Raw genomic sequence first — 15,894 nt, forward strand, 5'->3', positions numbered from 1 at the left:
ATATATATATATATATATATATATATATATATCGGTGAATTAAAATATATGTATATTTCTTTCTCGTTTCCTGTGGGAGAAAATGATAAAAGGTACATTTTTAGCAAAAGGACTAGCACTGTATTTTTTGAGATTGATTTATTCTGTATTTACCGTTAGCTACAAACATATCACTGATTTTTCAAGAATGGTGGCCCAATTCAAAACAATTTATAGTGTGTATCGTTTAGGTTCTCAGGTTTCTCTCAGATAAAAGTTTCAGGAGACTCGTATCATGACTGTAGCATCACAGTACATTTACTCAAATATTTCGTATGCCCGTAAAAATATATAATTTCATTAAGAAAGAAGATGTCCCTAATATAAACCCTAGCACTAAGTCTAAACTCATGGTACCACAATTTCTTTTAACTAAGATAAACTATTCTTTTATCGGGAACTGTAAACGTTTTTACAATAAAATTCAGGCGCATATATTAAGATTATCATTTCCTAAGTTTAAAGATGTATGTAAAGACGACATGACTCTAGATTCCACGCAAATTTGATTTAAAGTGTATTCCGTAGCATTTAAGTTCATTTGAAAAGAGCAATCCCTAGAGTTTCTTACTCGTTCTCAGGGAAGTCAGCCCAGTGAACAAGCGTAGCTTAAAGATGACGTTTTCAAGAGTAAATTTATTTTACCTATGGAATAAATGATTATTTAACTTTTGACTTTAAGTTCCTTTTTTGAGTTCATACCGAGATTTGTTCAGAATATACTAAAACGTATTAGAAACAGAACACCAAGATTTTCATTGGTTTTTTTTTTTTATTTCATGACATGTCAATGAAATTAAAAAAAATCACAGACCTAGAATTACGCGCGCTTTGAGATGGTCTACTATATGTCAATTTTGCGCGACAGACACGTCTAAGCTTTTTGAACCCATCTTCGTGGTGACTTAGACGCTTTTGAGACAGGCCACTATTCTAGAAAGCAATTGATACTATTTTTGTTAATGAAAATCAAATGAACACTATATTTCTCCGTCTTTCACGTTTGGAATAACTTTTTTGCCGACTAAAACTAAAATTACTCTGGCCCAGAGCATTCTCCACCCGATACTGGATTATGCAGATGTTTGCTACCCGGATTTGTCAGTCACTCTGCGCAATAAATTGGAACGGCTCCAAAATATGTGTGTTAGGTTCATCTTCGGACTTCGTAAATTTGACCATGTCTCCCAATTTCGCGCACAACTTAAATGGCTGCCCATCCATCGGCGTAGAGATCTTCAAATCCTTTCACTTCTCTATTCAATCCTATTCTATCCCTTTACGCCTTCTTATCTTAAAGAACGCTTTACTTTCCACTCTTCTATACTCTGCCGTCCCCTTCGCTCCTCTGATACTCTCATATTAAACTTGTCCTCTCATACCTCTAACTTTTATTCCAACTCTTTTACCATTTCTGCGATCAGATTGTGGAATTCTTTCCTTGAATCGATTCGACGATCCCCTTCTCTTGATTCCTTCAAACAACGTGTCAAAGATCACTTCCTCAACTCCTAAATTTCGTCTGTCCTCTACTATCCTTTCATTTATTTCCTATATTTATACATAATTTTTCTTTTTCCTTTTAAAGTATGTAAGCATTTAATATAATTGTGTATTTATTGTTATGTATGTATTAATATTAATATTATTAGTATGTATATGTATATCTATCTACGGATATGTTTATATTTTTATTAATACTTATTATGTAGTGTACTTATGATGATATTCTTTGGTTGCACCACTTTTTGCATATCCGAAATGTCTATCCTAAGGTTGCCTGGAAGAAATTGCTACATAGCAATAAGGCCGCCTGTGCACATTAACTTATTACTACTATTATACTTAAGCTATTGTATTGTATTTTAATTGTAATTTTATGTGCAATAAAGAATATTTCATTCATTAATTTTTGTCGAAAATATACACCGATTTAGACTTAAATTAATTTTCGCTTTTATTTGAACAATAGACATCAGCAAGTAATAATAACTTACTTAAACTTCAGAATTCAACAGTCGACTTGATTGTCATGTTTTTGTGAACGGTTGTATTTCAGTTATTTTATTAATTGAAGACTTAAATGACTCATTTTATATGAAATGAAACTATATTATATTAATTAAATACCTAACCTAACTATTGTAACTATAGTGAAAAAATAAGGTGGTTTGCATCAATATTAGACATAACTGGTTGAAGACTGTACCATCTCAGTCAACCGTGACCATGGGACCTGTAAAGGGCCCGAAACGTCGGTTTGTTTGAAAAAACAAATATACGCGATTTAAATCCGGAAAAACAGTTTCATTTCCTATGTGTAACAATCGCGAAAACCTAAGGACTCATTTATGTCACTATAATTTGGACATTTTATACAAAATAAAAAATTTTCGCGAAGACGCGGTATAAGAGCACGTGAGACGTCACGGGGCCGGTAAAAGCAGGGCCGCGAGCGCTTGCTTTTAGACTGCTTGTTCTACGTGCTACTAAACTAAACTACTTTTTCTATTCTTACGATTCCTAATTTAAAATATGAAAGGTTTTCAATAAAACTGAACAATGAATAAGATAAGAAAATTTATTCAACAGAAACATATTAAAAGAAACATATTCATAGCAGTAGTCTTCTGCCAAATTTTGTAGTATATTAGTTTTTACTAAAGACATTACTTCCTACTCGTCCCGTGTACGTATCCTTGGTTTTCAACTAGGATATTATTCAATCCTACTAACTCATCGTTAGGACCGCGATCTAATCCATAACAGTCCACTATAATAATTTATTTATTTAGGACAAGCAACAAAACACACAAAAACAAATGGTCAGAATAATAAATATTATAACAGATTAAGCTTAAATTTTACGTGCATTCATTGTTTGCTCCATGTATAACAAGATTACAATTTTGTATTACACCAGTAAAGGGAATTATTTAAATGAAAATACATATCAAATATGGAACTGGCGCTTAATACAGTCGGTGACAATTTAAAGTTGATTACACAAATTATCACAAAAAGAAGAAAATGACACAGTAGCAACCCTATTTGCTGCGAGTGGGGTAGGAGCGGCATGCATTGTACACCATTACCCCACTTATTTAAACTCCGCTCAACTATTGCGATATTGATTTTTGCACTCATATGGTGCACCCTTTACAATTTTTTGTTTGCTGTTAAAATCGATAACGCTACTTTTATTTTATCTTTAGATATTAATAACGTTACTCAGAGAAACATTTTATCTAGGTACATTGTGTATTAATGGCGGTAAATAATGAGTTACGAACGATATAGGGTTCGAGACACAGTCGAGGTTCGTAATTCCCGACCCGAGAAATATACATTTTCTTTCATCACATTTACGAGTAAATAGTAAGAGTGCATGCAGGCTAATTTGGCTATAATGCCCCAAATAAAACCCTCAGGCCTTTTTTTCTCATTACAGCCATAATCTTGTAAAGAGAAGAAAAAAGCCCGACGGTTTTATTTGGGGCATTACAGTTAATTTAGCCTGCATGCAATCATACTATTCACGTGCAAGTGTGATGAAAAGTATAACAATGTACAATTAATGTATAACAATTGTACCGAACCACTTGGGTTCAAACTAGGAAATTTCCTTCTAGGATACTTCGGGGCACTATCAAAAACACACCTGAAACAATTTAGAAAAGATTGTTCCCTAAATTGATCCCACCGAAAACAAAACCCGAGACGTCCTTATCTAGCGTCTGCAATATTAACGACTTGGCCACTGAGGTCGTCTTCATTGGACATTTATATTAAAATAAGGAAAAATACTATTTTTGCATCTTAACCCCGTCCCGGTTTTTGGCACGGGTCGTCACTCGTTAACTTAAAAAAAAAGAAATTTATTAGTGTTCGAAAGCAAGAGGGAAACAAAAACTTAAACACCGCCTCTAATATCATGAGCACACTAACTGACATTGACTAACTCTAACTGATAGCAATGAAAGCACTTATTCGTAGGTACCTAAAACTTGGCTAGTTGATACTTTTTTACGATACTAAGTGACAGAACGAACAAGTCGTGCGCCTGGTGTTAAGCGACATGCCTGACCAGTTGCAGTGCCTCTCGTAGCTTTAAATCATAAAGATCCGAGGGACATTGCCACTGCGAGTCACCTTAAGACAAAAATCCACAAGTCCCATGCGCCTATAATTTCACCAGCACCCTTACTCTTTAAAAAGGAAACAAGTAATGCTTACGTTACTGCTTGGCGGCAGAAATAGGAGATGTAAACAGTACTTACCTGGACGAACTCTTTCACTGCTCAAAAACTTGTCATTATTTTATGAACTGTTTGTAATAGGACAATTTTGTCTCCATATTTTTTAAATTACGAACGAAAACTTCAACACCCAACTAATATGTATTGGATTATTGTACTCTGGCATTGCTGTTACAAATCTACTTCTTGAGCTCGTTGGATTAAGTTTGAGAATTACAAGTACTTATCGCATCTTGCACGTCCTTCATGTTCTTCGCGGAAAATAAGCCATTATCTCTCCGGCATAGCCCATCGCCGGCGAAAGTTTCGCGTCGACAAAGGCCCTGTCCAGTTATCAGTCAACTTCAGTTGTTATTCGCTGTAAACTCCAACTAACTTCGAGCGAAAGCCGTTTAAACGGGAAACTCAAATCGGAGCTAGAGCCGAATTGGGGAGTATTTATCTTTAGAGGGTAGTCGATTTAAAAGCAAAATCACGCAAGCATACGACGCCATTATCGCCGCTGCGCGATCCGCAGGCCGCGGCAACTCTATGAATCTAATCCAGAGGATTTAGTCTCTGATTTACAGTCGAGCCGCACCAAGGAGGGCGCGACTGCTCAAAAGAAAAGTGATAATGTCTTAATCCTTACCACACTCGAGTTTCTGCGTCCTCCGCCCCCCTCTCAATTTTATGGTCGCCAGCGCAGACGGCACGTTTTGATTTATGATTTCAATAATTAAGAATTCTAAGGTGCAATTTGAATTTGGGAGCCATGATGTCTTGGGGGCCTGCGGGAGGCCGACGCGTGTTTGTTATTGCTCAAGGGCGGTAAAGGGTCTCAGACCGAGGTCTTATGGCTTACCTTTCATTTACTAAGGAATTATGCTGAACTTGTGAAATTTAAAGGATGCTTATACGTATTTAAAGTGAAGTTTCAAGATAAATATGTAATGGTATATATATTGCATACCATCGGAATATGTTACTTAAAAATTTGCAAGTGAGGTTAGTCCATTTATTTATTCTTAATCATGCGTGAAAAATTTTAGTTTGGATTTTTCTGTTTTTATTACCGGTTGTTTTCTTTGTTATCTATTGTATCCTATACATGTCATAGTATCGATGGCATAAGTCTGTTCATTAGATCTATTGATTACTTTATAATATTAAATCATTCCAAAACTAAGACAAGAATGAACGGGAATCTTCTAGACAAGCGTGTACCAATCCTCGTCTACATTTTCCTTTGTCATCTTGCGAACCTCGCATGAGCAAACGTTTTTTTTACCATACCAAGTGACAGGGCAAACAATTCGTGCGCCTGGTGTTAAGCGCCACGACTGTCCATAGCAGTTGCAGTACCACTCATAGCTTTAAATCGCAAAGATCTGGCAACTCATGTCTCAGGGTGACTGCCACATTACTGCTTGGCGGCAGAAATAGGTAAGGTGGTAGTCTTCCCTGGACGACTCTTTCACAAGGAACTCTACTGGTATAAAAAACGTAGATCTATTTTAATTTTTTTTAATTTGCTATACAGTATTGGTATATCATTTATTAAAATTCAACAATCGTTTCCTCTACCCATAAAATATATACACATATGTACATATAGAAATACTGTTTTCCTACTCTAACTTCTAATACTTAGCACTATCACCCGCTACAAACCAGTCACGTCTCGATGCATTCACCCTTCGTACAATAAAGGGGTACACACATTATACAGAATCATCCGGGGTTCCCGCGCCCTAATCTCAAGGCATTACAATTAACGCGGCCCAGATAACCCGAACTCGCCACCCGCTCTTACAGGGTACCAAGGTTTATACGATTTAAACGCTACCACCTCAGGGTTTACTTAATTGCCCTCAATATTTGTACATACTATTCTCTATTCTCGTTGCATTTGTTTATATACCTTAGTTAAGAAAATATTTACAAGTAATTTCATAATAATCTACTTTAATTTATTTGAATTCGTTCGTTCAAACAGTACTGTTTTAATCATTGTATTTCCATTGCTATTGTATAGTGCATAAACTCTCTGTGATCTCTTGTAATCACTTTTATTCAAATTGCTAGAGTCATAAATTGTTCGATGAGAATACTGTTAATTTATTATATATATATAATAATAATTAATTAAATAATTATTATTTTCTCTCAACGTACGAGGGAAATTATTGAGTAATGAAATGTTTACTGACAAATAGATTGAGTTTAGTATTCAACCTTATTTGTAAGAGACTGGTGTGTGAGTTAGGTATAAAAATGCCTTTATTACAGGTCGCCAGGTCCTCGTTCCTAGAAATGTATTCGAATTAGGTTAAACTCAATTTTACATATTTAAGTAGGTACAGTATATCAAGGGTACAAATGGATTAGAGTGAATTAATGAAATGTTTCTCAACATTGTTTATTGAAATGTTCAAACTTTCATAGATTTCTCACAGATGGCACTACGGCAAAACGATAAAAACCAAAAACAAAAATCTGCAGTAATCGCATAGAAAAATTCGTAAGGTCTGCTGGTTTATTCCGTAGGTCAGTTGGGAGAGCGTCAGGCACGGTATGCTGAAGGCACTTGTTCGAATCCAGCCCGGTCGAAGGATTTTTTCTTAGTGTTCGATCTTTGTACTAATAATCATAATAATGAAATGTATTTCAATCATTCACATAATTTATCGAAGCGCAGTGAGCGAAGCTTTCTTGGCATCCTCTCAAATTACACAATCAGCGAACGGAATCACTCGGCCGTTCCTCAACTGGAATTCATGAAATTTGAAATTAACATAAAAAATACAATTCTGCAGGTCGTAATGAAACTTTTATTTAGAATTATGATTTGCGAGCCGAGTTAATTAGGTCAAAGTTCGCCATGTTTAATCTATGGGAAAAATATTCAAAATTTTACGCGCGCAAATGCGCAGGACGGTGAAAAAGAAATAGGAAAAAAATTTGATAGACCTGCGCTTCGCCAGGTAATTGACATACAGCCTAGTAACTTGTATTGTTATTTAATATTTTTTTCGAACAATGTATATTATTATACATTGCTATTAGTATGCACTCAAGATTGCAAAACTACCTCTGGCTTTGCAATGACCTCCACATATTAAGTACATAGGTACAGTAGAATGTAAAGTGATTGATTCTAATCCAAAATTAATGTCTAAAATAAAAATATTATTAGAACAATTTTCATTACCAAGTAACTACAGTACGGTTTAACCGCTTTTTCTTAATAGAAATAAAGCTTCACATGTTTTTACATAAAACTTAACATAGTTAACAACCGCAAATCAAATGCCAAATCGATTTCTAACTTTATCAAAAAATTGTAAATATAAGCAATTTAGATCCGAAAAAGTCAGTCATGACCATGGCACCCGAAAAGAGCCCGAGACGTTGGTGTATTAAAAAAACAAGAATTCACAATTTAGATCCATAAAAACAGTTGCATTTCCTAAGTGAAATTATAATTTTTCATAATTCAATATATATTGAACTATTTTTTAAATAGCGTTTCATCTCACTAGCTCGGAAAGACTTTCTTTCTCATTATAAATCTGCGCGTTTGTTGCACTTATGGAAAAGGTTTTTGAAATTCGTACTTGACGATGGACGCCACAGTCCATCGTCACAGCACCTAACTTTTTGTTTCGTTGAAAAAAAAAAGATAATGGCACGTTCTATTAAGCGATTTGTCGTCCATTACTTATTTATGCAACATAAATCCGTTGGTATATTTTATTGTTATTATTGTTCACATTAAATTGACAATGATAACTTATTGTGTTTATTAAATTATTTTAATTCGTCGAAGAATTATAATAATTTCAATAATCACGTAATCACACAAAATAAAAGTACGAGTAAGAATAAAAATTGATGAGGTGTAAATTCAGAACGCATCCGAAGATAACCTTTTTTCTTTTCATTAAAAAAGGTTTTATAGTTCAACTGTTTTTCCTTCATCTACCATTTTCTCACTATAGTGAGGTGAAAAGTTGTGTGTTTCGCTCGGCAGCAAAAATGTTTTGCGTCTCGTGCCTTGAAACCCTCGGTACGCTCAGGAATCTATATTAATCTACAATAATAATTATCTATATTAATAATCTATAATAATCTTAGGTCCTTCGCTTGCTCAGGTTTCAATACAAGCACTCGCGGCAAACAACAACTTTGCAGCCATGCATAACAAATAACAATTATTTGTTTTATTTTTTCTGAAAAAAATATACATGATTTAGAGATAAGAAAAAATTTACCTTGACCATGGCACCCGAAAAAAAACGCGAAACGTTGCTTTGCTTAAAAAAACACATAATTGAAATTCACTTTTTGAAACAAATTATGAAGTACCACCATTATTGAAAAGCCGCGCCTACACGTTTGAAGTCCTTAACAACGCGTTTCGCGTTATGCATGACGTCATTACTGACTATAGAGTTCAGTCACGTTCCCAAATGTTTGCCGAGAGCGGTCCGGCCCTTCCGGCGAACCCTCCCACGACTTGAAGCATCATTGATCCCAATCTTAGTATCTTGAGATGGACCAGTATTGCACAATAGTTTATTTGATGCTTTTCATTGCCTTTGAAGAATAGAGATAAACTGAACACAGAATAATAATATAAAATAGTTGCAGGCGTTCAAAAATCAGGAGTTACATACAGGTATTCATTTATGACGTTGCCACCTCAAAATGCAAAACGCGGTGGAGGACGAAAAACTCGACCGTCAGACGGAATGTACCACCGGTTGTCACATAATTCACGCTGCTTTGAGAAAATGTGCTAAAGTTGACGTTCCCACTCTGTGCAATATCTAAATTTTCATAACACCTATGCTCAGGAGATTAATATTGTGTAAGAAAGAAATAAAATCAATATCAAAATTAAAGTATTCATTTAAGATAATTATGACTTTAAAAAAAACTGACCTCTAAAGTTATGGAATTACATCTATTTGCCAAGTGCTAAGAACGGACAGAGTATTTCTCCACCACTGATTTTCTCCAGTAATATATATGGTTATTATACTAACATGTTAAAAGCGGGAACAAACGCGAATAAATAAAATTATTTAATAAACATTTGCACACCCACCTATTATCCCGACGTTAAAAAAGCTGTGGTATTCATTGAGATATCTAAAAATAAAATTCTTGTGAATTGATTGAAACAATACATAGTTCTATATAAGTGAAATACCTAATCAGAACTGCTCATCGATATACAAAAACTCTCTCTCTTTCTCTCTCTCTCTCTCTCTCTCTATTTCTCTCTCTCTCTATTTCTCTCTTTCTCTCTTTCTCTCTCTGTCTCTCTCTCTCTCTCTCTCTGTCTCGGAAATAATAATAGACACGTAACAAATACATTTTGAACCAAAAGTCTATATATTTACGTGCGTTTAATGTCTCCTTTAAATTAAAATATACTGAATCTTCTATAAAAACATGTATCAGAATTGTATCTACGGAAAAAACATAACCTAAAATGAAATAACTGAGGTTAAATATCAGTAACTTATTCCTTATTCATGTATTTACATCTTGATGGTAAATTAACATAATGTTTGTAAAAAAATCAGATAAAAATTGTTAAGAGTAAAAAAACTCTAAAGTTGCAAACTTAAGCAACGTCTGCTACCAATGTACGTACACGCTATTTACTTATAATGCAAATAAAAGTATTTTCAATTTAAAAATAAAAGTAACTACAATTTTATTATTATTAATAAAAACTTATTAAAATTATTATTAATAAAAAAAATTAAAAATTAAAAAACTTACGTTTCAATAGTTACAATTACCGTAACTTATTAAAATCGAATAAAAGTTTTGAGAGTGTGTGAGTGTGTGCTTGGTGATAATTTGTATGCTTGAATGCTTGAGTCGTCTGCTTCATTTTTCATTTTCATTTGGACTATCTCAAGATAGAGATAACATTAAATCCATCAATCACGATAATTAATATTAATCTGTTATCAGAAAACTAAATAAACTGAACGAGATATAATTAACACTACATTTATTCTTTACAACTACAAGGCCTACGCCTCTCGAAACCTACAAATTTTGCTATTCATTTGTATTCAATGCTATTTTTAATACTAAATATAATTCTACTTATAAATCACTATGAATGAGGAGAGCCTTAACCAAAAAGATTGAATAGCAATTACAAGCAAACTCTTTTCATACTTACTCACACTGCTGAAAGCCATTTTGATGTTTCAAAAAATAAACACACTGACATAAAAGTTTGTGAAAAGTTTCGTACACAAAGTTAATTTTATCAAAGTTATAGCAAAAATGAAGGAAAAAGTTATTTCAAAAGCGTGGCGAAGTAATTGATAGGCGTCGCAAAAATTATAAATCTTGCTCTTATACCTACACTGTTATCGTACGGAAAAGAATCGTCACGGGCGAACGGCACTTCCTCAACCGATTGGAAAAATTTCTTGCTTAGTTTTTATAACATTTTAGTTATTTTATCTACTTATCAACAATGAGTAATCATTTATTCTCCTATATTACCTTTGCCGCTGTTAAAATTTTAATTTGGTCTGAAAGCTCTTGAGTGAAATGGTTTTTACGTGGGAAAGATTTTTGTGCATTTAACCTAAAACAAGTGCTTCTAATTTGATTACGTCGATTGGAAACGCCGAGAATCATTTCCGCGTAAAAATATTGTGATTGTGGATGGAAAATGGGAATCGCAAGTACAAAGTTTAAATTTCATTTGTATTGTTGATGAATATTTTTTGTTTCAATGTATGTAGATACTGTGACGCAGGACTGGTTCTGACGGATCCTTTTGTTACAGGACGGCTCCGCTCACCACGACGGCACCGTCGTTGTCTCAAATAAACAAAAGAAGGCTAGAGTTTGGTGTTGATGTGGAAACTTTCAAAACTAGCGACAGAAGAGTAGATCGTTTTGAAAGCGTGGACTCCATGGATGAGGAGGAGTTGGTTAATAAGCGACGACGACGACTACTTGACGACGAACGACGTGAGGAACTAGACGCACGTCGTCGACCCCTACCTGCATGTCGGCCACAACCGTTTCGACAGCAAGACGAAATAGAAGATACACTCATTCAAGAAACACAAGCTGCTTTAAAAACTCTCTCTGGTAGTTGCTCAAGGGACCAAAGTTCGACTCATAGCGGTGATGAGAACGACGACGCAAACGGTTTTGAAAATCTATTTGAAGATAAGCGCTCTGATAAAATGTTGCCGTCTTCCCCTTCACAATCATCTGAGAGTGCTGATGCCTCACATAAAAGTTATTCCTTACACCGTCAAATTGAAGAGCACAATACGAATGGGGCCAGCGATACTGACGATGGGAAGCAACTTCAAAGGTCTGAAAGGGAGAGAAGCAATGATGACTACGACAGGCACAACAAATACTCCAATAATTACGACGCACCCAACTTCGACGAGTTCGTCGATTCGTCTTCCAACGAACTAGAGATAGATATGTCAGATAGAAACGAAGATAAATACGATGACGACAGAGAAAGTAACCATAAACGAAAAAATGAAATGGTATCTGTCAACAAACAATCGTTGTATAATGCGTACAAGGCAGCAACAGCGTCTTTGCCTTATTCTACACAGTCTGCTTTTAAGCCTCCGGCTGAAGTAAAACACAGGATCCACGGGTCAAGTTTACCCAGCGAGCCTTTTGGTGGTTACTCGAACGACCACGAAAAGAGCTTACTCAAAAACTCGAAGCAATACACGGTACTGCAGCCCGCTGGTGCAAGTTCGCGCGCTGCTACAGCGCTGCAAGAGGCGCGCACTGTGCCATCCGCACAACCGCTGCGCGATTCGCGACCTCTCGCCGCACTCTCCCCGCCAGTCGCCAGAGGTACCCGGCTACATTCACCTCCAACGATAGTCAAACTTTCTTAACGACATGACTATAACATAGAACTCCGCGCCATGAACTAAGTCGAAGTTTGTTTCAAGGTCGCTCCTCGATATCTCATAATGTTGCTGCGGGTCGATGTCAAGTAGAGTTCAACTTCTTGTGCTGTGTCGTTTGTCTTTTAGTTTAATACAACAACTAACATAACATTTTATTTGTTTCTTGGATAGAATGTTAATAAACCTTTCTAGTATTATTATTATTAAGTTTGAGAAACTCAATTTGGTGTAATCATTCGAAACGTTCCTCTTCAGGACAGATTTCAGTTCGTAACAAACGCTGGAAACAAATCATAGCTCATTTGTAAGATGTTTCTCATAATTCAGTCAGTTACGTCTAGAGTACGGCGAAACTCCACCTACGCCAATATTGTATATAAGATACCTAAATGTTTTCCTCGTATTGCCAGTGATAGCCAGGTTTATGTGAGGGCGACGCGCAATAAAAACGGGTCAGGCAGGCGGTGGGCGGGGCGTTACTGCGCCGCCCCCCCTTCTCCTGAAAGAAAAATTGTTAGTCCGGGCGCGCAGCCGCCTGGCGTTCTTTATTTTTTCTTGGAAGTATGCGGGGTGGTGCCGGGGAGTGGGCGGGGCCGCGCAGGTACGCCCCGCTGGCACGCCCGCCGCCGCCACCGCCCGTATCGATCGCGCTCGCACGCCCCCGCACGATGATTAGGAAAATACTAATTTGTGGCCTGTTCGATTTGTTCACAGAAGGCAACAAGTGTCCTACTCCCGGCTGCAATGGGCAGGGCCACGTCACCGGCCTCTATACACACCACAGGAGGTGAGTAATGATGATCATCATGTATTTCAGCGAAACTACACCTAATCCTAAAGAGACATCGCTAGGCGTCCAAACAGACAACTGAAACATCTGTACTGTCCCTAACTTTGTTGGGAAATGTCAGGACTACTTCTCAATGTACATATTTCTTGCTGATGTCGGAAGTTTAGACATAAATTACGTAGTTAACAAAGTTTGTGACCGTATTGTAGAGTACCTACATGAACTAACTGACGAGTTGATTATTTGTTCCCTCAGTCTGTCAGGATGTCCAAGAAAGGATAAAGTTACACCGGAGAGTAAGTATTACCTTTCAAAACTTGTTACTATTTTTAAAATCATTTTATCCATTTTGTTTATGGGTGGCGTACTTTCTATAAAGAGTAGCTACGGCGTCTTTGAAAGTTACTTTCTTTTAATTTTGTGTTGTTGAAACAAAGGAGAGAGTAAACATTTATTAGACAAAAGTTTTCGAGGGACCCTCTGTACTGACGAATATGATATTTGGTGGTGTAGTTTTGGCGTTGCACGAGACGATCTTGAAGTGCCCGACGCCCGGGTGTAACGGTCGCGGCCACGTCAGCTCTAACCGCAGCACGCATCGCTCGCTCTCCGGCTGCCCCACTGCCGCCGCTAGGAAAGCAGCCGCCAGAAATCAGAGAGCTAGACCCACAGGTAACTATATATACATATGGGTACATCTCGTTGATTGTGAATACACAATTGTTTTAATTATTTTCTCCGACTTCTTTATAAAATTTATTTTCTATGGGTGTTTGCCTTCTGTGGTGCTTATTATGTCCGTCATACGGCCGGTTTTCATGGTGTCGCCAGCTCAGAGGTCCCGGGTTCGATATCCGGCCGGGTCAGTGTAGAAAACTAATTTTTCTATATTGTCTCGGGTCTGTTTGTTTGTGGTACCATCGTTGTTTTCGATTTCCATGACACAAGCGCTTTAGCTCCTTACTTTGGGATCACAGCAATGTATGTGATGTTGTCTAATATATATGTATATATATATATATATATATCATTCATTAGTAACTTTCCCGTGACTCTACTCACACGGGCTGCGTCGTAACTGGCAATTAGCCAAAGTATAGAACCACCGTGACTTCAACGTCCTCGTGGACTTCTTTTTACCTATATTAAATGTTATAATTATTAATAAAAAGATCGAAAACTCAGAAAAAATTCCTTCGATCCAGCCGGATTCGAACCGACGTCTTCTAGCTTACCGTGCCAGACGCTATACCAACTAAACCACGGAACGAACCAGCGGATCTCACGAATTTACTACACAAAAAATTATTGAATATCAATTCAATAAAAATTAAAAATACAGTGAATAGCGACATCTCTCACCAGGACTGGTAGCTGTAAAGGTACTAACTGGGTGATAAATCTTTCATAGGTTTCTCATAGCTGGCGCTGCGACTAAAAAGACGTTGAAAAACCAAATACAAAGACACGACGCAAGCACATAGAAAAATTCGTGAGGTCCGCTGGTTCGTTCCGTGGCTTAGTTAGTATAGCGTCTGACACGGTAAGCTAGAAGACGTCGGTTCGAATCCGGCCGGATCGAATGAATTTTCTCTGAGTTTTCGATCTTTGTATTAATAATTATAACAAACTAGTGGAGTAATTTCACACATAATAATTGAATATCAATTCAATAAAAATTTATCATATATATTAAATGTTACTAACAATAAATTTCAACAAATGGAAAGCTATATTCGATGTTTATCGTGACAGGTGGTGCAATCAAATTGGATTGTGTTTAGAGGCAACAAGGCCTGGCTGACAATCAGTACCGCATGGCACACAGCCACAAAGATTAAACTGATCATGTTCCTTACACGCACTGTTGCTGTTCTGTTTGATATTGTTATATGTTTTGTTTTCTATAAACTTGTGTGGTAAATAAATGGTTTGCATTTACGACACACGACATTAACTGCCTACGTGGCTGAACGGTTACCATGCCGGTTTGACACAGAGAGGTTCCATTCCCGAGCCGGGAGAAATATTTGTATGGCCTACCTACATTTATTTATCTCTTGAGTTTGGGTGTAATTTGTGGTTATCTATGTGTTCGTGTCCATGACATCCGCGACACAGGGTGTGTGTGTTACTATCAGTGGCGGATTTGCCTTAAGGCCCTGTATTCCCAGGCCTAGGGCGGCCAATCGTGACAAAAAATTTACTGATGTTATCTAGAAATAACTCAAAGTACCTAAATATTCTAAAGGCACACGCACATTACGGCGGGCCGCACTGCACCGCATCGTGTAACAATAATCTTCTAAATCACTTTTGTACATATTATGTATAAAATATAAATGTATTACATATCTAACTCAAAAACTACTGAACAGATGCTGGTACTGACTACTGAAGACTGCGAATCCGCCACTGGTTATTATTATTATTTAACATTAAATTAACATAATAATGACGCCCGCATAGTGTCTTTCTCAACAGTGCCCGCGCCGACGCCGCTGGTAGCACCAAGCGAGACCGCTAGCGCCGGCAGTAGCGGTAGCGGCTCACGCGACCGCGAGCCCGCGGCTTCGCCGCGTAGTCCCGCCGTGAAGCGCGAAGCTCCCGAGCTGCTCGTGCCCAAGCGCGAGGCCGCCGAGGCCGAGCGCGACTCCCCCACCATGGAGACGCGCCACGCCGGCTACGGCGCGCCGCCCGACCAGCGATCCCCCTACGAACGACCGCCGGACGACCACGTGCGGTCTTACAGGTACAACCTCAGCCAACACCGCAACGTTTTGCACTAGTAAATTACCAAATTTATTTTTTCTTTGTTTCATTTAATCCCTCTAATTAGTGACGATAGTGGTCTTTCCCCAATTAATCGCACGAC

The 15,894-nt window shown here is 37.2% G+C and overlaps 1 protein-coding gene across 1 annotated transcript in view; it reads left to right on the forward strand.

Annotated features, from left to right (window-relative positions):
- LOC113237265 (myelin transcription factor 1) overlaps positions 1 to 15,894 on the forward strand; it is a 37,926-nt gene that overhangs the window by 6,124 nt on the left and 15,908 nt on the right. Inside the window, exons 2-6 of the mRNA XM_026473655.1 lie at positions 11,116 to 12,170; positions 12,944 to 13,016; positions 13,275 to 13,315; positions 13,533 to 13,691; positions 15,489 to 15,771. Coding sequence (XP_026329440.1) covers positions 11,116 to 12,170; positions 12,944 to 13,016; positions 13,275 to 13,315; positions 13,533 to 13,691; positions 15,489 to 15,771 — 1,611 coding nt within the window. The remainder of the gene's footprint in view (positions 1 to 11,115; positions 12,171 to 12,943; positions 13,017 to 13,274; positions 13,316 to 13,532; positions 13,692 to 15,488; positions 15,772 to 15,894) is intronic.

The sequence above is a fragment of the Hyposmocoma kahamanoa genome, unplaced genomic scaffold (genome assembly GCF_003589595.1).
Source record: "Hyposmocoma kahamanoa isolate Upper Pololo Valley unplaced genomic scaffold, ASM358959v1 93, whole genome shotgun sequence".
Lineage (NCBI taxonomy): Eukaryota > Metazoa > Arthropoda > Insecta > Lepidoptera > Cosmopterigidae > Hyposmocoma > Hyposmocoma kahamanoa.